The sequence below is a fragment of the Clarias gariepinus genome, chromosome 12, assembly GCF_024256425.1.
Source record: "Clarias gariepinus isolate MV-2021 ecotype Netherlands chromosome 12, CGAR_prim_01v2, whole genome shotgun sequence".
Classification (NCBI taxonomy): Eukaryota; Metazoa; Chordata; class Actinopteri; order Siluriformes; family Clariidae; genus Clarias; species Clarias gariepinus.
Window position 1 is genome coordinate 21070479 of NC_071111.1, and position 25245 is coordinate 21095723.

At 39.2% G+C, this 25245-nt stretch overlaps 1 protein-coding gene across 2 annotated transcripts in view; it reads left to right on the forward strand.

The window, feature by feature from the left end:
- The window catches only part of LOC128534463 (thyrotropin-releasing hormone-degrading ectoenzyme-like), a 204486-nt gene that overhangs the window by 144781 nt on the left and 34460 nt on the right, over positions 1 to 25245 (forward strand). For both annotated transcript variants that reach the window (XM_053508894.1, XM_053508893.1), the window contains exons 9-13: positions 1858 to 1923; positions 6545 to 6732; positions 18866 to 18954; positions 20992 to 21125; positions 21308 to 21363. In XM_053508894.1, the coding sequence (XP_053364869.1) occupies positions 1858 to 1923; positions 6545 to 6732; positions 18866 to 18954; positions 20992 to 21125; positions 21308 to 21363 (533 nt within the window). The remainder of the gene's footprint in view (positions 1 to 1857; positions 1924 to 6544; positions 6733 to 18865; positions 18955 to 20991; positions 21126 to 21307; positions 21364 to 25245) is intronic.

Here is a 25245-nt window from a genome sequence, read left to right on the forward strand (position 1 = left end):
GATATTTAGTACTTACAATGAAAACCAGTAACCCAAACACATACAAACACACACACACACATTTTGGTAAATACACCGTTAAATGTGATTTGTGGTTTGAAACATGGTGTTTTATTTATTTTTTTCCAGCAACGCTGTCAAAGTTAACAAAAATCATGATCGTCAGAAGCTCCTTTGGCATCTTTGCCAGAGGCAACACTGAACCTCACTGTTGTTTAGCCCTTAGGTTATGAGTGAAAGGGCAAAACGGATAGATCCAGCAGCAGAGGACTGTCCCAGTGAGGCACCGAATGTGGCTTTTATCTGCTTGATCTCTAGATCCATTTCCCAGAATGTTCATTTCTTGAGCTGGGTCATGCCCTCAGGGTCACAGGGGCCCCCAGTCTATGCCAGTCAGTCTGGGTTCACTGCCTACTGTCAGATCAGGAGAGACTTAGAACATCACTGACAGGCGATATTAAGACACAGAACATAGCAGCAGGGAGCTGATGAGAATGCTGCACGTGGATGAGAAGAAGGCACCCGGTTGAAAAAAACAAAACATTGAATAGAAAAATTAAATTTAGAATAGAGGCAGCAAACTGTTACTCCTGCCTGTTCACAATGAACTGTGACCAACACCATCCCCTTCTCTTATGCGCCTATTTTAGTTTTATCTGTTTATATCCAATATAGCCCATTATTAACATAAACCCAAACCGGTACTTAAGCAAATAATGCCTGCTTCCTGGTTTAATGGGACCTGCAGGATAATCATTCTTATTAGAAAACTTCCATCAATGCATTATCTATATCCTGTTTAGAGTTGCAGAGGGCCTGGAGTCTATCCCAGGAGTTCAGGGCATGAGGTAGAGACAGCGCCAAGAAATTACAGGACGCAAACCAAGACGCACACACACACAAACAGACACGGCAATCAGGGAAAGTTTGGAAACATCACTGCATACACCACCTGTCTGTGGGCCGTGTGAGGAAACTCACGCAAACTCCACTCACAGATTCGAAACTCACGCAAACTCCACTCACCGCACTGCTGGCTCAGTGTGTTAAGGCTACTGATCTGAAGATCGGCGGTTCGAGCCCCAGCTCTGCCAGGTTGCCGTATTGGGGCCCTTGAGCAAGGCCCTTAACCCTGTCTGCTCCAGGGGTTCTGTAAAATGGCTGATCCTGCGCTCTGACCCCAGCCTATTAACAAGAAGCTGGGATATGCGAAGAATTAAGAATTTCACTGTGCAGTAATGTATGTGTGATGAAGAAAGGCTGTTTTTGTTTGTTTGTTTGTTTGTTTGTTCGAATTGCTTGCTGAGTGTTTAAAAGGTGAAGTGTGTAATCGTAAAAAATGGGCCTCCTGGAGGTTTTGACTCTGCATAGTGATTAAGGACATAATAAGGTTGAGATCTGTCTTGCATCTATAATGGAGACGTTCCATCACGGATGGCTGATCTACTGTAGGCTCTGCTCAGATAATTAATATAAGATCATTATTCTATAGAAAAGAAAGCTTTCCATTTAAGATCAAGTGACTGGTTTTGTTTTGTTTGTTTGTTTGTTTGTTTGTTTGTTTGTTTTTCCACTCACTTCCTCTTTTCTTTCTCTCAAAGAGTTTGTTAAGCTGTATTCTATGAGAGTAATTCAGTACACGTTGCTTGTTTTTCATTCAAACATTATGAACATCCTACCCCATCCACCACACACAGATACACTCGTACATGCATGTTCTGTCTTAAGGTGCCACGATCCTGTTATGGCTGCAGACTTGCTTTTTTCTTTCTGATCTCATACAGTATGTTGAGTCATCTGGCTGCTGCTGAATCATCAGGAATAATTCATCAGCCTTCCTTTCTTGCTGTTTTTCAGGATTATTTAATGACACACATGTATGGAAATGCAGCAAGGGATGACTTGTGGAACAAGTTTTCAGAGGTGAGTTTCTACTATATATAGTCTCGGGATGTGCAAGCCAGTAGTAGGAAAGATGGGGCAGAAAATGAGCGATACAACTAAGAAAAAAGTAGATGGACAAAGTGAGAGAGAAAGTGAGAGAGAGAGAGAGAAAGAAAGCGGTAGAGACAGAATGTTTTTAAGTTATCAGTCCATCTCCTTCATAGGTACGAAGTGTACTGCAGAGAAGCAGCAATGAGGTCAGCATTCAGTGTGTCTCTGTGCTCTCTGTACACACACACACACACACACACACACACACACAAACACACACCTTTCATCCTTTTCAAATCAGAAAATTAAATGTTACAGCACAGCAGACTGACAGATTCTGTCTAAAGAAAGAACAAGGGTTGTTATTCAAGAAATGAAAGTCATCCATCATATAAAGCATGACATCTAGTGATGATAAGGGCTTTAAGATGGCTCGTGCTCAACTTACGGACTTTATACACACATCAGCCATAGCATTAACACCATCACCAAGTCAATTGAATAACATTGATTATCAATAATATACCAGTAATCTGGTGCCAGGATGATGAGCGCCCAAGGCTTACCCATGCCCGCAGGGGACAAGAAGCCAGCCTGTCCAGTCTGATCCAACAAATTAACCAATGTAGCACAAATTGCTGAAAAAATTAAATGTGGCCACAGTAGAAATACCAGCAAGCAGGCAAAAGGCCCAAGGCTGCCAACCCAGCATTCGAACTCTTAGGATCCCAATCTGATCGAGCACCAATGGGATGCTCTGGACAAACAAGTCCGATCCATGAAGGATTCACCCCTCAACCCACAGCACCCAAAGGATCCTGCCAGTCAGGGTGCCAGACAATACAGCTACGCTTAAAGGGGGCCAGAGCTGCCTGGTGGCACAGGGGCAATGCAAAACCTTGGGTGGTTTAAATCTAATGGTTGATCAGGGATATAAAGGGCATTAGAGCATGAGGCAGTTAGCCTAGTCTGGATGTCTTTGGACTATGGGAGGAAACCCACTAATTACGGGGGGAACATGCAAACATACCCAAGGCGGGAATCAAACCCAGACCCTGGAGGTCTGAGGCGATGGTGCTAGCCACTAAGCTATAAAGTTAAAAACACACAATTGTATATGATCTTGTATAAGATCTTTAGGGCTCAAACTGTGTAGATACCCCTTTTATTGATTAAGTTCTAGTTTTATTCTACACGACCTCTGATCCAAGTAACATCATCTTCATCCTTCTTCTCCTTTTTTTTTTACAGAATATCTACAAAATATAGACCATCTTATAAACGCTGACATGCACCACATTTCTTTTTTTTCTTTTTTTAATATATACACAGAATCCAATTTGCTACAATAATTTGCTAGTGTTAAGTGCCGCAAAGTCTTTTTCAAGCCCAAGAACTGTGACTACACTTGCTTTAATTATTTCTGCTTGGCACCAAGGCACTGAAACATCACTTTGAAAATTAATCTTAAGATAGACTTGCTTTACTCGCCATCTGTCTGCCTGAGAGACTCTATAGCTGCCATGTGCCACATTAAACAAACCGTGACTCATTGACAGATGTGAAAGCTTGCCTTGAAAGGACTTTTCTCCGCATAGTTTATGTACTAATACCCCGACTGAATTAGAGATTATCCACATTATTCTTTAAAGTATCTTCCCGCTTGGGCACACCTCACTGTCAATGCCCGGTAGCAGTTCTACTGTCATATTGTTTCTCCTTCAGTGAAAAACATCTTTTCTACTGTCCTGCCCACACTTTGCTACAACAATCACAACAGGCTCACTGCTTTCTTTTAAACGAGGGGGTCCACTACTGATTCTAACTGGTTGGATATGTAAAATACCTCCAACATCCAATTATACAATTCATAGTAAGAACTACAGTGGACAAAAAAAAAAGTTTTTAGAAGCACCTTACTTTCCAAAAATAGGACTCCTAAGTACATGTTTAAGAGATCTAACAGATATCTTCTTTGTTAAAAGACATATTATGCAAATTTTACTTTTTTTAAGTCATACAGTATTTAGATATTCAGATGGGTCTCCTGCATGTGCGCTTGGTGAAGTTGCATGATTAAAAAATCAACAGTAAAAAAAAAGGGAGCGTATTTACTACACGTCTCAGAGTAGGAAATCGCTCCTAAGTGGGCAACAATTTTAGTCCTACTTTTAGGAGTAGGAGTAGGAGCTTTTTATCAAGATTCCTAAAATTGGAAATCACTTCCTATCTCCACCAACATGTAGGAGAGCTTCGGAGGTGGCCTAACTGGTTAGTAGGGAGGACATGGAGTTCAGGCAGAGACGCGCGTGGATGGATGTCATTTAATGACACTGAGCTTATAAAAGACACGCTCGGATAAAAATGTATATATCTTTTTTTATTGTGTGCGGCATTCATGCTCTCTCCACAGGTGATTAATACTGTACGCTTTTTAGCAGTAACAGCCAAGATGCAACTTTGAGACAGTGACATAGCCGACAATGTCTGTACTAATATATCAAACTCTGCTCTTACAGCGTAGGTGATCGTGCGCATGCATACATTTCCCCTCCACGCAGCGTGAAATCAACGAAAAAACAAGCCGCATTCATGGAGTTGTTGGCTTCCTTCCTGGGACACACATTACAATTATTATATTTACCAATACATTTTATAGTAGAGTTATATTAAATATTTGAACGTAGACAACTATTTTTATGAGATTCTCTGTTCGTCACTTCATTAACACAATGTATCCCAGGTTTCCACACTCCTCGGGGGTACGTGTGGCACACTGAGAGGTGGCATTGATGCTTTCACAATTTTCCTCCGTTCACTTTTTATCTTTAGTGGTAACAGTCAGGGATATTTTGAATGTTAAATAAACTTTGAGCTTGATTTCTTTGAGTGATTCTGAGACGCTTAGTAAATATGGGCCAAGAGCAGGATTTTTATTCGTGAAAATAAGAGCCTTTTGAAATTATAAGATCAGATAGAAGGGCAGCATGGTTGCTTAGTGTCTACTTGCACCTCCAGGGTCCAGGTTCGATTCCCTTCTCTGTGTGCATGGAGCTTCCATTTTCTCCCCATGCATGGTGTTCCTCCACACTAGGCTAATTGGCATTCCCAAAATTGTCTGTAGTGTGTGAATGTGTGTGTGCCCTGCGATGGATTGGCACCCTGTCCCAGGGTGTACCACGACTGGGATAGGCTCCAGGCCCCATGTCACCCTGTATACAGGATAAAGCGGTATAGACGATGACTGAGAGTGAGTGAGATCAGACGGAATAACATGCACGTTATCTTTTAACATTTTTAACATTTTTGATGGAGAAACCACACTGAACCTTATACTAATACAGTACTGGCCTTTTAAAGGCAGCAGCTGTTTCAGCACCATGTGCCATTTCTCCTTCATGATATGGATTTTTACAGCATTCATGCCACGTTTTAATAATTCTAAGCATAATTCAAATATAATCTGGAACTATTGATATTTTAAAATCATTCTTGGGCCCCAAAGTGGTTAGACAGCTGTGTGGAGAAATGTGCTGACCACCTTGATGAGACAGTTAGAGGAAATTGTGCCAGATTTGGTCCCCAGAATGGAAATAACAAAAATCCATGTAGAAATAGAGGAACCTTTTGTCAAAGCGGTACGAGCTTTTACAATGCGTAATGAAATACATCATCTTAGATCTGTGCTATTCATCCTATGAATTAATGAAGCATGCCGGTTATAAGTTCTGCAGATGAGATTTGTGATATTTTCATTATATAATTGCAGTTTCTACGTAAGCCCAGGCAAGTAAGAAAAATGTAGTTGTTAGAAAGAGAAATGTTTTGTCATGATGGTTGAGCTAAATGTTTGTTTTTGGGATCTCAAGCCATAAGAACCTCAGGTCCTAGATTTTAGCTGCAAATGTTGCGATATATAATTGCAGTGATATTGATTATATATTGGCAGCACTGTAGCCTCACACCTCCAGGGTCCAGGGTTCGATTCCCACCAAGTCCGGGTGCGTGGTGTTTGCATGTTCCCCCATGCAGCTTGGTGGGTTTCCTCTGGGTACTTCAGTATCCTTTTACAGTACAAAGAAATGCAAATTAGCCTAATTGGCGTTCCCGAATAGCTCGTACTGTGCGAGTGTGCACCTTTGATGGATTGGCACCCTGTCCGGAGTGTGCCCTGCCCCATCCTGATGTCTCCTGGGATAGGCTGCAGGCTCCCCGCAATGATTATATATTTATATTTTATTATTAGTATTTGTATTTTTATCCATGCCAGAATGTCTCAGTGTGTTTCCAAAGCCAAGGTGCCAATTCAAATTTAGCAGAACTGCCACAGTTTAACTCCAGGCATAACGCATCTCAGGACAGGGCAACAGAAGGTTTTATTTTCCAATTCTTCTACAGCTACTGTATTTATGCACTATGTGATGATTCACAGTTGTAAATGAATATCAGTGGTATGCCTCCACACATCTTCTTTCACGTGGAATATATGAAGTGTAGGCACTTTGCCAACATGATGCATGGAAAATATAATTGTTGTTGGAAGGGGTTTTGTTATTCAGAATGCTCTTATGATTATAAGCTGTGAGCTGGTGAGTTTGTGTGTGTGCAGGCCATGCAGAGTGAAGGCAAAGACATCAACATAAAGGAAGTGATGGATGGATGGACTCTCCAAATGGGCTATCCAGTTGTTACCATCAGCAAAAACGAGAGTCTGGACAACATGGTCATCATCAACCAGGAGCACTTCCTCTATGACATGGAGGCTAAGATGCACAACCCTGATTTTCTCAACAATAGGTATAGTATCTATGGTAGCATATGTTTGCAATCTTGTGCATGTTAGTCAAGATTATTCCTTGCGGAGTTCAGTTGAGGCAGAAAGAGGCACCTGACTGTTTAGTCTGTTTCAACTCATCTACAGTAAATCGATCCAATCACTCTTGTTATTTATCCAACAAAGTCGGGTGTGCCAGAACACGAGGAGCATTCATTTGTGCAGTTTGATAGCTTTGTCCAGTGTGTACTCTGGAGCACTGGCGAGTCCTCTGTAACAGCCTTTGACAGACACACACTACCGTTCAAAAGTTTGGGGTCACTTGCAAATTTCTTTGTTTTTGTTTAGTGATTTATTTTCTACATTCTACAACAATACTGGGGATTTCAAAACTATAAAATAACACATATGGGATTAGGTAATTACGTAACAACAAGAAAAACAACAGTTAGTTGTTATATTAAGACACAGAGGTCAGCCTTTCTGTAATAGTTCTTGCAAGAACAGTATTGTCAAGTGCATTTGCAAAATCAAGCACCATAATGAAACTGGCTCTCATGAAGGCCATCCCAGGAGGGTGAGACCAAAACCTACCTCTGCTGCAGACGAGAAGTTCATTTAGAGTTATCAGCCTGAAAAATGACCAATTAACAGCACCTCAGATTAGAGGCGTTATGAAGTCTTTACAGAGCAGAAGTAGCAGACGCATCTCACCATTAACTGTTCAAAGGAGATTAATGCATGTTTTGGACGCCTTCAGCATTCCTTTACAATGTAGAAAGAAATAAAAATCAGAAACCATCATGATCATGAGTTAGAAAGTGACCTCGCACTTTTGAACGGTAATGTATGTACGAAATATGCCATCAATTTCTATACTTCTTTAAAATTATAAATAATATTAATATTCGAATGCTAATTGAAAGTGTTAAAGAAATAAAAGGCCATAACGAAGGTCTGTCCTGTAACAGTAAGCTTATTACTCTTCCCTCTCCAGCATCACCGACTTTCTACTCTTTTCTCAAGCACAGAATTCGCTATGCAGAACATGAACACAGATTTAATCGCTTCCGTTTCGCATTACTTTTGTAACCATCAAGAATGCTAATTGGCTCACTGTTTATTATTTATGCACCCTTTGGTAACCTCTAGGTGTCTTCTAAAATCCTGCAGCATTTGCTAAAAAAAATGAATGGGACTGCCAAGAGCAGACATAAATTTTAACTCTCATTAATGGTGTCATAAATAATTCATCATGCCCTCTGGAAGTCTCTGGTCTTATTTGGGTCCAAATGCTGGCAGGAACACTTATTGGCCAGCGAATGTTAATGTGTATGTCTGTGTTGGAGTGTACGGCGTCGGTTTATTGAGTAGTCCACGTACGTGGAACATAAAGAACTCAAAATCAAAAGTAGAAAAAAGATAAAGAAAGCCCTTTACAATGATATTGAAGTGTTTACAGATTGAATTTCAACATGCATATACAGTACGCCAATCAACCACCAGCAGGTAAATTGAATACCATCGATTATTAACCTTATACCAGTTAACCGCTCACAGGATCACTGGTCTGATACTACGGAAAAGCCAACGTAACAAAAATTGCTGAAAAAAGTTCATTCTGGCCTTGATGGAAAGGAACAGCCAGAGCATCACAGCCTGCTATGTATAGGGTTTAGCAGGCAAAGGGTTTAGGGTTGTTGATCCGGCCAAGTTCCTGTCGAGTCATGTCCTGAGGTGCTGGGAACCCATTCATGCCTGTAGGGGAACCCATTCATGCCTGTAGGGGAACCTACACAACACTGCTTTGTCTTTTAATGTATGGTGGCTTTGTGTACGCAATATTGGTGGCATGGTGGTTATTATCACTGTTGTTTTGCACCTCCAGGTTTGGGGTTTGAATCTCATCCTCACGTAATGAGTTGGCAACCCATTCAGGGGTACCCATATGACTCTATACAGGTTAAACAAACGATGGATGAATAGATGGATGGATAGATGGATGGATAGATGGATGGATGGATGGATGGATAAATAGATGGATGGATAGATGGATGGATAAATAGATGGATGGACGGATGGATGGATGGATATGCAGTATATAGCCAAATGCATGTGAACACCTGAGTAATACAGTATACTGTGTTTGTACATGTGCATGCTGAACATCTTATTCTAAGCTTGGTCCCACCTATAATAACAACCATGCTATTATAATCACCAATCTTATTGGAAGACATGTCCTTGGAGTTTGGGTATGATGTATGATCAAGAATTGTTGAAACAACATGGGTCTGATTTGGAATCATCTGATTTGGAATCATCACACGTCACAGAAAACAGACCAGAGGTCAGTAGTAAATGAGTCAATCCATATCTCTGAGATCTCATAAGATAGCCGCTGTCACGTCCTAGCTAGCTAGTGGTGCACAGTGTAGGCCATATAGGCATAATAATCCATAGTAAAACTAAATATTTCGGGTACATTTCAATGTATGATAATTTCTCCCGAAATATGATTTTTTTTAGGCCTTTCTACTTTTTATTTGTTCTGCACCTTGGGAAACCATTTTCTTTCTGGACCTTGCGTCGTACACAGAGGCACTGTCATGCTGGAACAAAGTTGGGATGGGTCCATTAGTTCCCACAACAGTTTACTCTGGCTAAGGTTGCTGGCCCTGTTTCTGATCTTGCTCTGATGGCTTTTTTGGTGCATCACAAAGCAGTTTTGTACTGTGGTATTTTAACAAGTTGTTGTGATGTTCTGTAGTGTGCTAATGGTGACGGAATGCATGCACTAAATCCTAAATTAAAGCAGCTGCTGTCTACCATAAAAGTCTAATGTTTCCCATGTTCTAATATAGGATTTTGACAGAGTAATGTTTGCGGGTAGCAGAGTTGAGGGGCAGAATAAGTGAAGGACTGTTGTTTGCTCTCCTCTCACTGACACATACAATATGAGCACATATCAAAATCAAATTTGATTTATCACATACGCGACCATACAGTACACTGTATGATATGCAATGAAATGCCTAATATTTGTGTGTGTTGTTTGGTTGTTCAGTGTGATTGTCTTAAAAGAATGATGCCCTGGGCCATTCGTGCCTCAAATGCCAATGATTAAGGTTACTGATCAGAAAGTTTTCCATCAAGCCCCAGCCCCTGTAGGGATGTTGAGCAAGCCCTTATGGAAAACAACAACATGGCAATAAGTTGTAAAATATAATGCAATATATTAAATAATACATTCCCACATATAGGAAACTAGTGCTTATATTTATTAATAAATTGCAATGAATACAAAAACCATTATATTTCTTCTTATAATTGTTTTATTAAAACATTATGAAATTTTAGAATTTAACACACATTTAAGAATTATACACACACGTTTACTTTGTCGGTGTGCTCTAATAATGCCTATAAAGTTTATTACGTTTAAACTACATTAACATATAAGCATATTGTAAAAACATATAAAGCAATAGATATATTTAATCAAATTCAATATATTATAAAGTATATGGTTAAATGTAAAATTACAAACATCAGTACATTTGAATATATTTCTCAATATATGAAAAGCGGCAGTTCCTTATGTATTTTTCAGTATAGTGTAATATATTAATATAGTATATTATTCTTAAATTTGTAAATAAATATATTTAAAACCTTTTTTATTCTGTTAATTATTAGTTAGTATCAGTTAGTGTAGCAACACGGAATATTAACATTATAAAATCCTATGAATTTACCAGTAAATCAGAACACTAAATCATTTAATATATTGACAATTAATATATAGAGAAATATATTTACTTTGCGTAAGGGAGGCTCTTAACCATCCAGTTGTATCATTGCTGACCCAGTGCTCTAACACAGCTTGGCGAGAAGTTGAGAAAAAAAGTAGACTTTCATTGTGCTGAAATGTACATGTGATAAAAAGAAAGGTTTCCTCTTATTCTTCTTATTCTTCTTCTCACAGCTGGTTATAGCTTGGTTACAGCTAAATACCAAACCTTAGGCCCAGTAATCACTACCTCTTCTCTAAAATGCTTCTGCTCTCCATCCATTTAGTAGTCATTGTGTGTCTTCTGTGACCCTCCGTTCGTGTGAGTTCCCTTAAACTGTTCTCAAGTGCTTCATGGCAGCGTTTTCCCCCCTATTTTTCCCTCTCTCCCACCTCAGAAGGGTTTGTGAGTTAGATCTTCCCTGACCTGTCAGCACAGTAAGGGATTCAGTTTTTTTTCCTGTAACCATGCTGGATTTTGTCTCTGCATCCCACAGACAAGTCGATAGGCTGTCTCTTCTTTGTTACCTTTCAGGTAACAAAAAGCCTGGAACAGTAAGGGACATAGAGGCTTAACTGTACCATTTTTTGCCTATACTTATTCTGTCACGGTTATTCCGACTGATACCCCCCCTCACAGTACAGCTACAGGCTCGACATTCAGCCACACAATAGGAACACAGCGGAATGAAGCTCCAGAAATAAACTGATTTATAGCACCAGATTGTGCAGAGAACGCGGGTCATCGTTTCACTTTTTCCTCTTAAAGAGATTTTCTTTTATAAACAGCTATTCCTTTTCAATCTATTTTAAAAACGTCCTTTAGTGCTTTTTGTTTCCATCCTTTAAATGAGTCACAGCATTTTCCAGCTGCACTTATATGTTTTCTGAAGAGACAGATTTGCATTTGAATACAAAACGATGCAAAGAAGCGGGGCGGAAATAGATCGTTTGGAATAAATAAGGATGTGGTGACTGTGTTCCAGATTAGGATACAATGTGTAATCCTTAATTGGCATTGATGATGAAATATATACTGTACGTTGGGCAAGCAAGTCAAACCAACAAAAAACAGGAAACAATTATCTTTATTTCGATATATAATCTCCTGCTACACTAATGCATTTATCCCAAAGTTTCACTAGTTTAACACTGGCCTCCCAGGAACTCCTTTAATGGGCCAAAAATGTAGAAATGGCCTGGAAGGAGGTCAGGACTACTGTATATGGTGGTTGTGGAAACAACTCCCAGTCGAGTTCCTGTAATGTGCTAGTGGTGTTGGTAAATGCTTGTGTGTACAGACAGTTGTGTCTTTTGCAACAAGTTATCCAACGATTTTTAAGAATCAGGGCTCCCACTCGCTGAACGTTTCTGGGAACAACCCGGAGACATCTTGGCTGGGTCCGTCATTCACGGATGTGTGGCCTTTTTTAAAACATTTTCCGCCATCCACATAATTTACCGCGGCTAAGAGTCTCAGCTTCATGTATGACGAATTTCATCACAAGTCCCAGTTTGACTCGAACGCCCTCGTTGAAGTTTTTGGTAATGCATCCTAAAAGACTTACCATACAGTCTATGGTCGCACACGTGTTTAACTGTAGGTGTTGTTGGACACATCGTCGTTATTAAGGTTAAACTGACCTCACAGGCCTTATAATATTATTAGACATTTTAAAGGCTTCACCTTTTCATTTACAGTACATCTCAGGCTCGCTGTTTAATTCTTGTTTCAAAAGCTAAATCAGACATTTTCATGCTAAGAGAAAACAAGAGCGGGATTAGGCAACGGTTAACCTTAAACACGCACTGTGAAATTACCCTTGAAAAACGAACACATAAGCCGTGCATGGCGGTATGTCTACAACGGTTCCACATTTCCTTAGCAGATGGATTGCATGTGATCATTTAACATTCAGCATGCGGTCTCTTAGATTAAGCAGATGCTCTTCCTCTGTAGTCGCATGTGATGTTTTAATGTCTAAACAATTTAGAGAACCTAATTCATTCAAGAGCATCGGTGCGAGAGTAAATGGAAGTAATTAAAAAGGAAGAGATTGTCTCTACAATCCATTTATAATTCATCACAGGATGGTCAGGTAGCATGCATTGCGGCTGCTGACGCAAATCATTCCGGACTGGAGATTAATTAGAATCACATCACTCAGCTTGTTGTTAACTGGTACCTTTTCTAAAACAACCATCTCTCGTTTATATGTTAATGCCGCCACGCTACGTTTGCGAAGGAGATCACGTCCTAAGCAGCAGTCATGGAGAAAATAGATAACTAAATCGAATTAGAGGTCAGAGCCACAAATTGATTTCCTTGTCACCCACAGAGCAGCATGACTGTAATGGGGGTGATGCTGTTACTCTTCTTAATTACGTTAGCGCCACGCTCCAGGTGAGTGAGGCAAAGATCTGAGCATATCTCATTATGTTTAGCTAGCTGTTAGACCACACCAGGTGCTGTTATTGAAGCGAAATTGCATTAAACTTTACCATAATGTGCTGGAGCTCAACGCAAATTGATGTTTTTGAGGGGTTTAGGATCAGCCAATTAAATTGACAGCTGATCACAAATACACCATATGGACAGATGTTTGTGTGGGGGGGGGGCATGTACAAATCCATTCATCTGGAAAGGCATTCCACTAGATTTTGGAACACGGCTGTTTATCCGTAACGTAAGAGCATTGGTGGGGAAGAATGGGATGCGATTGGTGTTCCAGTTCATTTCAAATGTATTTGGTGAGGTTGAGGTCAGGGCTCGGGGGAGAACACTTGAGCTTCTTCATGCCAGTCTTGAAAAACCATGGAGTTTGTTTTGTGTACTTGGACATTGTCTTCCCAAAACAGGTTTGGGCTTCTTAGTTTCAGTGAAGGGAAACTAAAGACCTTACGTACAAGTGTATGCTTCAAACTTCGTGGCATCAGTTTGGGAATGAAACTTATACAGTACATACAGTATGGGTGAATTAGACAGGTGTCTATAAACGTTTGGCCAGTAGCGTACACAAAGTAAAATTTAATGTTTAATGACTTCCTAAATCAAGATAATACTAATAATTTGCTATTTTATGCAATGAAAGTCTTATAGAACAAATCAGTGTTTACTATGAAGTCCTTTGTTCTTTAAAACCTGCCGGATCCTGCGGTGTAGAATCAAAAAGACGTCTGCAGAATTTGGTGTTAATGGCTCAATCCCTGTCTGCTTGATTGCTTCCTGAAGATCATGTACAGAAATTTGCAAAAGAAGTTTGAAATTGATCGCCTAGTTTTTTAGCAATCAGCACAGCTCTTCACCCAGATACAGTAGGCGGGAACTAATTTGTGACAGCACGGTTTTTGTGCACAGGGGGAGCTTATTGTTCTAATACTTTTGACCACTACTGTATATGTACAGTAGTATCTAAGAATGATACATGAACAGGTTGTATGAGTTATCCAGCTTTAAAAATAACTGTTTCTGCTTCAGACATGATTACAGGATTTGTCAAATTAAAATTCATTATTCTTGAATAAGCATGTACTGATTGGCTGATTGGAATAGACTAATTATTAGAATTGCTTATAATTTTTTACTTAGATATTTAAATTACTTATAATTTCTTACTTAGAATTACTGATTCAGAGCAGTTTTCAGGGTTCATATCATGGCACGGTGGAGTAGGGATTAGCTCTGTCGCCTTGCACCTCCAGGTTCTGGCTTTGGTTCCCGCCCTGGGGTCTGTGCGCACAGAGTTTTCATGTTCTCCTTGTTTTGGTGGGTTTCCCCCAGTTTCCTCCCAAAGACATGCAGATTAGACTAATTGGCACTGAAAAGTCTCCTGCAGTGTGTGAATGTGTGTGTGAACATTGATGTGAGGTCCCACCACGGTCGTAAGGATGGGAAAAAATACAATAATCAGCAGTGACCTTCACGACACCTAGTTGGACTACAGAGCTTCCTAGATGGATGGATGGACGGATATCATACCCTAGTCTTTAATTGTCACACTTATTTCAGTCATTTTTAAAGAAAATCCTGTGTCAAGAAGACACACACTGATTGATTTCAATTAAATACATGGCTCTCTCACACAGAATACCAAGACTGCTACACCTCTTTATGCAGATAACTGAGATGTATTACATGAGGTCACTAAAGGAAATTAAGCGGTTCTCATTACTTCCCATATACTGTATCATTGCAGGAGCTGTATCTCTACTATTTGGCTAATTAGAATATGTAAGTATATTCTACATACAGTGGAACCTTGAATTACGAGCATAATTCCTTCCGGAAGTGGGCTCACATTCCAAAACACTCGTAAACCAAATCAAATTTTTCCATAAGAAATAATGAAAACTCAAATTATTCATTCCACAGCCCAAAAAATAAATACATAATACACAAAATATTATGTAAAAATAAAACAAATTATTCTGCACTTTACCTTTAAAAAAAGTAAAAATAAATCCCGTAATAAGTGTTTCCGTTTGTGCGCGCCTGCCAGTGCACGTGAATCTAAAGTTAGCTCCTCTCTCCCCCTTCTCGTCTTACACAGTTACCCTTCCTGTGTGTGTCTGTGTGTCTGTTAAGGCGAAAGTGGGAGGGGTCTGGTGTGTGTGTGTGTGTGTGTGTGTGTGTGTGTGTGTGTGTGTGTGTGTGGCGGCACAGTGTCCAATGATGCGCACAGACACGCAGAGCAGGTTGAGCCTTGAGCAGAAAGAGAAAATATATCTTTAACGTCTCTAATGAGATTAGCTTTTGCTTTACACGTGCGCTGTCAGACACAAAATAAAATATTTTTTTATGCGCACACACAGTCACGTTGTTATAGTAAACAGTACACGCATGCTTGGATGGATGTTAATTATACCAGTGAGAGACACGCACTAAGACCCGGCAGGGGAGACGGTTACCCACAATTCCTTAGCACAAGAGAGAGAAAAACTGTTGGCTCAGTGTTGATCATGTGATGCTCGACCTCAAAACAAGAAGCGCATGCGTGATACATGATACTCGGTACTTGTAAAACAAGAAGCGCATGCGTGATACATGATACTCGGTACTTGTAAACCAAGACTTGTTCGTTTTCCAAGTCAAAATTTCTTAAAAATCTGGTCTTCCGGAACACTCGTAAACCACGTTACAGGTTTCACTGTATTTTTTCCATTGGAAAGACACTTTACATTAATAAATTGTTATAATAAGACAATGTTAAGATTTGCTTATCATTGTTATGGCATGCAATAACGTTAGGAAACATATGAAAAAAAAAAAACAGAGCTGGATTGGTTACTAATAAGTATATAATAAACATAATCAGTTACTGGTATATTTCCTATAGTTCCACCATTGCTCAGCTTTTGTCCACAATGTAGAATTTCTAACATGTAAGAGAGGTGTGTCACCACGAACGAATACATTATTAGGACTATATTATAAATATTACAATTTTATTATTATCTAATCACATTTTTTTCTCACTCATATACACTTCCATACATTTTCTTTTAATTTTGTGAAGCTACTTTGAGACAATGATTATTGTTAAAAACTCTATATAAATAAATTGAATTGAATTGAATATACATCCTAAACATGACAGGATCATAGGCACCCAATGCTCACACATGGCCACGGGTACCTATCCCCAGTACTATCCCACAGAAAAGCAAGTGCAGCACAAATCGTCAAAAAAGTCAATGTGCACCAAAGCCCACTGCATAAGGGTCCGAGAAGGCCAACAACCCATATCCCAAGACAATTGCGCATCGGACAAACAAGTCCGATCCATGCATGGAGGCCTCATCCTGAAAGCCACAGCACCAAAAGATCCACCAGTAATTTCCTGGTGCCATAGATCACAGCATTCACACAAGGGGTCAGAGCTGTCCCTGTGGCACTAGAAGAACTCAAACCATAAGTGGTTATAATGTTAATGGTTTTAAGATTATCGCTAATCGGTGCATGTGTATCCCATTATATTGTACGGTTTAGTTTTCCCTAAAGAAAAGAAGCTTATTTCTTGTGTTTATTTAAAAAATGTGTTTACTGTGATATCTGTTACAGACAAAGGCAATATACCTCCCTTTGAACTAAGATTTAAGCCTGATGCTATAATATATTCTGTAAATCATACTTACATGAATGGTGCAATTACATAATCAAGGGTCTTTATTCAGACAGAGATCAAAAAGCGAGTGTTGCCTGGCTCGGCAGGACGTTTACTATGCTGTAATGGCAATAATTACTCAGTGGTGGGCCTTTTTGTTCAAGGTAATTAGCACTGGCAGGCAGCAGACCATGACCATCTGAGTGCTTGCCATTTTGACAGAGCATATGTGAGAGTAACAACGTGTGTGTCAGAAAGAGTTTTGAGTTTTAAAGCAGGTTTGAGATGCACAGACCGGCAGGGATCAAAGGACTTTATACAACAGTTAGTTGCGACGAGCAATCTGATGGGACGAGAGGCTTTCCTTGAGTGGTGGTGATAGATAGTAACAGCACTGGGACGTTTAACTATATCTATCACTCTGCATCCCAGGTGTTCTATAATTGTTATTTACACTAATTGGTGGTTGCCAGATTGGCGGAAAGTAGGTCGGGACAGTCCGCAGTATTGATGAGAAAATGCATTTTCAAAACCAGACACATTTTGTGACATTTTAACAAGAAAATCCATTTAATAATATTGCCATAGTTGTTGTCATAGTGTTAAACAATACTTTGTCTCCTTGATTATTGTTTTTAAATCGTTCTGAATTGAGGTTTTATTTATGCCTAATCCGAGAAACAAAGCTAATTAGCCTTTAACACAAGGCTGAATCCCAAACTCTTCTCTCTAACTCCTGATTATGAGTGCTACTTGATCTGTTAAATGACTGGTTGTACACCCTCGTGCACTAGCTTATTCTAGAATGCTATATGGAATTCAACCAGGAACCCAAATATTAATGGAGCTGATATAATTAGTGGAAATATAAAAAGCAATTAACGGTACTTACAGGATTTACAGGACTGTCCACCACCTCCATGTTTTATTATTTTTACCTTTTGGCTACATAGTACGAGTAGAAATTTAAAACTAGTTTCACACCCAGTAATTTCATTAACTGTTAGTTACTAACTGTCAGTTGCCAGCTGTGCAAGTCGCGGTTACAGTACTTAGTTCCCCCAGTTCTGGAAGGACATGTGTTGGTGGAGAAAAAGTAACTAGTTAAATAAAAATGCAATTCCTAATCTGTTGGTAATAAACTGTGTTTGAATATAAGGAGTTTGAATAAAAGCAATAATAACGTTCAAGGTCATTCTGTTAAGCAGGATATCTACAACCGCATCACAGCTGTGCTGATATTTAGCACAACAGTACTTTCTCTCTCATGTGATATTGCCCAATGATGTTGCTCACTTTGCCGTACCTGAGCACATGGTGTATGTTTTACCACTTTTAAGTTAATGTGAGTTTGTTCCATTCAGACTTGTAACAGCCTACAGATCTGGCCTTTAAAAACGCACGTTTTCAGAAAAGGGATCCCACGAATTGCTGCGGCTGCGCGCGGCAAGCTGTGAAAATGCCCTTCATTACCTGTAGGGGGCAGTCGTGTTTCATTTTAAAGTATTGTGTGTCTACTAAAGCCGAAAAATTTTATGTCTCTTAGGCGCCCATTGACAGCAAGCGACAGAGCTCATAAACGTGTCGAGCTCAAACTGATATGTATTTATTTTTCATTTATTTTTCATGCTTGCAGTAAAATAAATAAAAAAATTAAATAAATAAATAAATACACTATATGAATAAAAGTATTTGGCCAAACCTGGTAACTATTGAATTCAGGTGTTTCAATCACAGACGTCAGTGAAGGGCAATCTTAATGCTTCAGCATACCAAGACATCTTAGACAATGCTATGCTTACAATTTGGTGCCAACAGTTTAAGGTAGGCCCTTATTCCAACATGACTGTGTCCCAGCGCACAAAGCAAGCACTGTAAAAGACATGGTTTGATGAATTCAGTGTGGAAGAACTTAACTGGCCTGAATACCGAGCCCTAACTTCAACGCCATCAAGCACCTTTCAGATGATGACCTCATAAATGCTCTACAGAAAGGATAGGCACAAATTCCCACAGAAAACTCCAAAATTTTATGGACAACCTCTAAAGAAGAGCAAAAGGAAGGCAACTCTATATTGACGTATATGTTTTTTAATTCAATGTGATTGCAGGGTTGGACAAATCCTTTTGTCTATACAGTGTATCTACCTGAGGACAGTATGAATGTCTTTCTCTATGACTAATTTCTGTGTTATGTCTTGAGTTAAATCTATAATCAGAAATAACGCTGATACTTCTCCATCTCTTTGTCTCTCCTAGTTTCCAGTGGCAGATCCCATTGACTCTAGCAGTGGGAAACACAAGTCACATATCATCCGAGACTGTCATATGGGTCTCTAAGAAAACAGGCAAGTTTCCTTTAGATACAATACAACCAGAACTATACAGAAGGAATACTTTTCTGATATACTACCATGCATTTACAGTCAGTGCCAGGCATTGAGCTTATTGCGCAATGTTTCAATACAGGTCCAACTTGATTACATTTGAAATTACCACCGAAAAAATATTTTAGCTGGATTGTCTCCATCTGTTATTAAAGAAATACCTTTAGCATCATTGCTAATTCAAATGTAAAAACAACATTAAATGTAAATGTATGTGTGCTATATGAAGTGTAATTCTGTGCCTGCTGTTATTCTCCTCAATTCCATTCCCCTCCTGATAAGGATAATTTATAGGCCATCTAACAAATGTGTCGGTTCAGCAAAAATCCTTCTCTAAACCCTATTGTTTTACACTGCAAGCTTCTGTATTCAATTTAGCCAGTTCCTTCCTTGCTGAGGTTCCTGGTTGAAAAGCTACTCTACATGTGTCATCATTTATCTCTTTTCATTTTCTGCTAACCATTCTTTGCTCGCGTTTTTTTGTCTCTGCAGCTGACCAGCACATAGTGAACAGGAAATTGGTGTACTAAAGCCTCAGACAAGCTGTTCCCATAATTAGCTTCTAACGGAAGTGAATTCACTGTATGAACAACTGCAAAAGAAAATATGTTCTTAATGATGCTTAGTTTTTTTAGTTTTTTTTTTCAAGGATTTTATTTTATTTTTTTCCTTTTTTTTCTTGCCAAAAAAAAAAAAAAAAGCTTTTTACTTACTGCTCATGCTATATTTGGTGAAGGTGGCCTTGGGTACCAACCATAATCAGCCAGCTGCTCCCTGTTTACTCCAGACAAAAAGACAAACTTACTCAGCCTCTTTGGGCCAACAGCATTTATATAAGCTTTAGTGATTTTATATATATATATATATATATATATATATATATATATATATACACACACAGAGTATTGCCATATTGACGTATGATCCTGACCTCGCTCCAAGCCATTTCCACATGTTTGGGCCATTAAAGGAGTTCCTGGGAGGCCAGGATTTCAGGGGTGTCATCATGGCACTAGTGAAACACTGGGATATGTGTATTACATTAGATGTGCATGGGAATTATATAAAGAAAGAAAGGGAGTTATTACTCTCATAACGCTGTTCTACTATTCTATTCAGCACAATCAAAAGTCCCGCTTTGACTTGAACCTACAGAACCTTGTACATTTTTATTAAACGAGAGATCTTTAGTATCGCATCAGTTTATTAATTTACAAACCTGCATTGCTAGGACCTTTAAACCCCTCAGAGAACCTGGAATTGATTTGATTGAGATTTATATAGTGTACATTAGACTGCATGCAGAATGTGAAGGTTTTGCCTACAATTCTTCTCTCTCTGGAAACCTTAAACAACTGTCAAGTGGTGTGAAGTGTGTTTGTTATCTCTATAAAGACTAGCCATGTCTTTAATATTAATATCATGACACATGATAGCATCAGTTCAACTGAAGAAACAGAATTTGATGGAAAGGGAACAAATGTCCCCTTTCGGAACAGGATAAATGGATACGTGATACGTTTTCTGTAGAGCAGCAGAGACGTTTTTCTCTTTTAATCTAATGGAAACCGAGAGGAATGATGTACCAATATTTCTTTAATATTTCAATATTTCTCTATAAAGTTATGTGAACCATTCAGGCATACAGGGATTCTTGAAGTCTTCATTGCCAATCTCATTTGTTTCAGCAGAGTTCTCAATTGTGCTAAGGACGGTTTAATTTCATCTTGCATTAGGTTTGTAGAGGTTCAGCTTCTTATAATGAATGACCGATGATGAGAAGGTCCATTAGGAACTACAACAGTCGGGGCACAATTCCACAATAAAAAGCCTGAGTGAATATAGACATTCCTATTAGTACAGCCATTCATCAGCCAACCTCTAAGTGCATCTGTTTTAGGAAAAAGGATTAAATCGTGGATGTTCTAATGATGTCAGGCTGTGCTTTAAGCATTATCACCCTGCTTTTTTTTGTTTTTTTCCCATGTATAATTCTAGAGACGCACCGTGTGGGCCACATAGATGAGAAGATGTGGGTGCTGGGAAACATCAATCAGACAGGCTACTTCAGGGTGAACTATGACCTTCACAACTGGAGGCTCCTTATTCAGCAACTGATGATCAACCCGACTGTATGCAGCTACTTATTTCCCTCTCAGCCTTTTATTATCCGATTTCCTTTCAATTAAATTTTTTTAATCTTTTCACTAAACATTCTTCTCATAAACATCAATTCATTAGCTGCAACTACTTGCGCTTTTTGATATTCTGTAGTATAATAAAGCTTTTTTTTCTATTTCCTTCCTGACTGTAGATCATCTCCGTAGGAAACCGCGCAAGTCTAATTGACGACGTCTTCAACCTTGCCAGGTGGGTTTGCACAGAATAGTTTCTCACACTTTAAGCAGCAGCCTCACTGAGTGTAAAGCTGGTTCTGGGATAATGTAAGCTTCTTTGCCCATTCTCCATCTGCTTGAATGAAATCACATGTTGGCACTTGTGTCAAAACAAGGCCCAAAGCGAAGCTGTGCTGAAAGATAATGTGAGGAACGGAAGAGTCTTATGCATTCGTCTGGTCAGGCCACCTCTCTCTCTCTCTCTCTCTCTTGCTCTCTTTTTTTCTCTTTACCTTCTACAAATAGCAGCTCTGTGAAAGCATCCAGTAGAGCTCAGTCGCTTGCTCCATTCTCCTAAGACTCCTTGCTGAGTCGGTAGGGATAAGTGATGCAATAGAGAGCGCTCTTCCTCTACTGGGGAACTAAGCTTGCTGTGAGAAGCCAAATCCCTTTTCTAGAATATCATATAATTGTACCTTGTACAGATGATGCAACCCCTGCAGCACAGCACAAGTGTCAAACTGATTTTAAGTAGCAGGACACATTTAGAGCATATACTGGCTAAAAGTACATACACAATAGTCTAAAGTCTAATGGATCAGACATTTAAAAAAAAAAAAAAAATCTTTCTGTATTTATCCGAAAAATACAGTCTTGAGGCGCATCTGATTTTTTTCTCATATTTTGCTTCCTAAGAGACAAGCTTACGTTATTATTTTAATGTATTCTTGATGATGGGCGGCATGGTATCTTAGTGGTTAGCACCTCCAGGTTCCAGATTCGATTCCCGCCTCAGGGAGTTTGCATGTTCTCCCCGTGCTTGGTGGGTTTCCCCCAGGTAATCCGGTTTCCTCCCACAGTCCAAAACCATGCAGATTAGGCTAATTGGCGTTTCCAGATTGCCTGAAGTGTGTGAATGAGTGTATGAGTGTGTATGTCCTTGGATTCTCATCCTGTCCAGTGTGTACCCGGCTTTGTGCCATAAGTCTTCTGGGATAGGTGATGCTGACTGCTAAGTGGTTGGAACAGACGAGAAGGGAAACAAGCCATTTATTTTTATTGTTTTAACACTTTGCATCCTGTTGCAGTTAAACATTTGATCCCGTTATTTAATATAAAGAAATTAAGACTTAATTTAAGACTTTTGCAAAGAATGCAAAGTTTAAACATAGACTACACTTTACCACAACAGCCATGTGTCATCTCTTTTCAAAGACTTCTATTTTCCCAAGCAGGCTTTCCTCTGTATATATTTTTTTTTATAGTTTTGGGTATTTATGATCAATTATTTTGTGCACAGGGGTATGGTCATGCTGGAACAGGTTTGGGTCTCTTAGTTTTAGTTCATTCAAGTGTGAATAAATTGTGATGCTGCAGCAAACAAAGACCTTCTTTCCCTCCAAACCTTTCAAGGTAATGTCCTGCATGCGTTCAGTGTTATTTGTGTAACAGATACTTTATTTTAGATGTAGGCTGAAATCCAAAGGATTAGTCGTGATCAGCAAACAGGCAATGATGAGGTGATCAACATGCACCATGAGCTAAGCAAGACTGTGGGCAAAAACAAGGTCAACACCACAGATGGCAAAAGAAAAAGAAAAAAAGTCATGGTAACGAAAAGCAGTGGTACAGTAGCTCTGTGGTTAAGACATTGGACTGTAGATTGGAAAGTCATGGGTTCATGGGTTCTAGCACCATCGAGCTGCTGCTGTTTGGCCTTCAACCCTCAACTTCTGGAATGTACAGTATAGTATAATAGGATAAATGTAAGTCTATCTGGATAAAGGCATCTACCAGATGCCTGCGAGTCTGGCTGATTTTGTAATCGAGTCCAGGTGTGTGCAATTAAAATGAACACAGAGCTTGTGAAGGCTTGATGTCACAGTCATTAGCGGGGCAGAATTTAATGACTTTTTTGCTGTACCTAGATATCTACCTGAAGTTTAAATTACACCATCAAGTAAAATCTAAATATTGAGTAAAAGCGATGTTATGATCAACAGTTATGTGCTGGATAAATTAATCTACTTTAAAATAAACTACTAATAAGTTACTTTGCTCAATATCAACAAACACCTGCACCACTAGATATACATTAGACAAGCTAAACCGAATATTTACAATATTTAATATTTACAATATATTGAACACAGCGTAAGATAATCAACCTTACATTTTTATTTCCTTTGTATTAATAAGTTAGGCTGAGATTTCTGTACAAAAAACAGGCAGACATGTACTGTACGTGGGCTTCAACCTGAAATAATATAGTACGGGCATGTTATTCAAGTTCTGACGCGTATCTTTCTTGTTACACTTGGTTACTCACGACTTGGACGTCCGTTGAGTTCTTTGTGTCTTGTTTTTTTTTTTTACATCAAAGTTTAACAGTTCTTATAGTTTTCTGCATAAATCCACTGTGGTTATAACGACTTGCTGTATCTTTAGATTGCGGTATTATGGTCAAAAGCTTGTGTTCTCCACACTTACGTATCTTTACAACAATCAACGTGCGTGATAGAAATGCAGCTACACAACTATGGAATGATGTCACAGAACAAATTATAATGTGATGTCACAGTACAACTTACGAGTATCATACTAAATGCTTAACTATTAAACTTTTTTTTAACAATAGAGCCACAAATTAGACTTTCTTAACCTTTTAACCTTTTTCTTTATCATTTAAATTAAGGTATTTGTATCTTTACGTATCAAAAAAAATTATGAAATAGTTAACAGTCTATTTCACATATGAGGCACAGCTTGTCAATGGGTCTTTCCAGTGTATTGGTCTTAGTTTTAACCAGCACAAGTCTCACAAGTCTTTTTTTATCAGGGAACACTTATGTGATTCGTCCGACGACCCATGAATTTCTTGAAGACTCATCATTTATTAGAACTACATTTCCAATCGAAAGGTTTTTTTCTCACTTGAGACCATTTTTGGCGCTCCTGAAGCAAGGGCAGATATTCACGCACCCATCGCTTTTAGAATAAATCAGCAAGGTATTGAATTTGCTTCCACTTGCGACATGCATAAATGTCCTCTTGTTTGAAAAGTCCAGGAGGCAAGTTTGGCTGTCTTTTTATCAGCAGCAGGTGGTTAGGTGTCAGGGGCTCCAGGTCTGGGGGATCATCCGTAGCAGTGGTAAGGGGACGGTCGTTCATTATTGCTTCCACTTCACACAGAAATGTATGCAAGCTCTCATCGTTTAGTGTTTGTTCTTTTAGTACAGACCTCAGGATCTTTCTGACTGATCTTATCTGCTTTTCCCATATTCCACCGAAATGAGACCCAAAAGGTGGGTTGAATATCCATTGTATCCCATTTTGCTTGGGGATACTGTTGGATAGCTTTACGCAATTCAATCTCAGCACCTATAAAGTTTGTTCCATTGTCACTTCTCATAACTGACACCTGGCCTCTTCTGCACATGAAGCGTCAAATAGCATTTAAGCAGGAGTTTGTATCTAATGACTGCGCGACTTCAATGTGCACGCCTCTTGTTGTCAGACAAGTAAACAACAAATCCAAAATAGTCTACCCCTACGTTAGTGAACGGTGGGTGATCTGGTGTTATTCTACCACGTGGCAGTTCTGACATTTTTTGTTTACCGGTCTTTGCTCTGATCTTTCTACTGTACATGTCACACAGGTGGAAAGAAACTTTCTCACAAGGGAATTTGCAGTCGGAATCCAGTATTTCTGCCGCAAATTTGAAAGCATATAATTCCTTCCACAATGTCCAACCTTTTCGTGAATGTCTCTTAAGATTTAGGTGGTGATGTGTGAGTCTTTAGGTATAATGATAGGATGTTTTACGTCCTCGGGCATTGCAGACTTACCGAGACGTCCTCCAACTCTCAGCACTCCATCCTGCAGTACTGGGTCTAGTTTGGAGAGACAACTGTT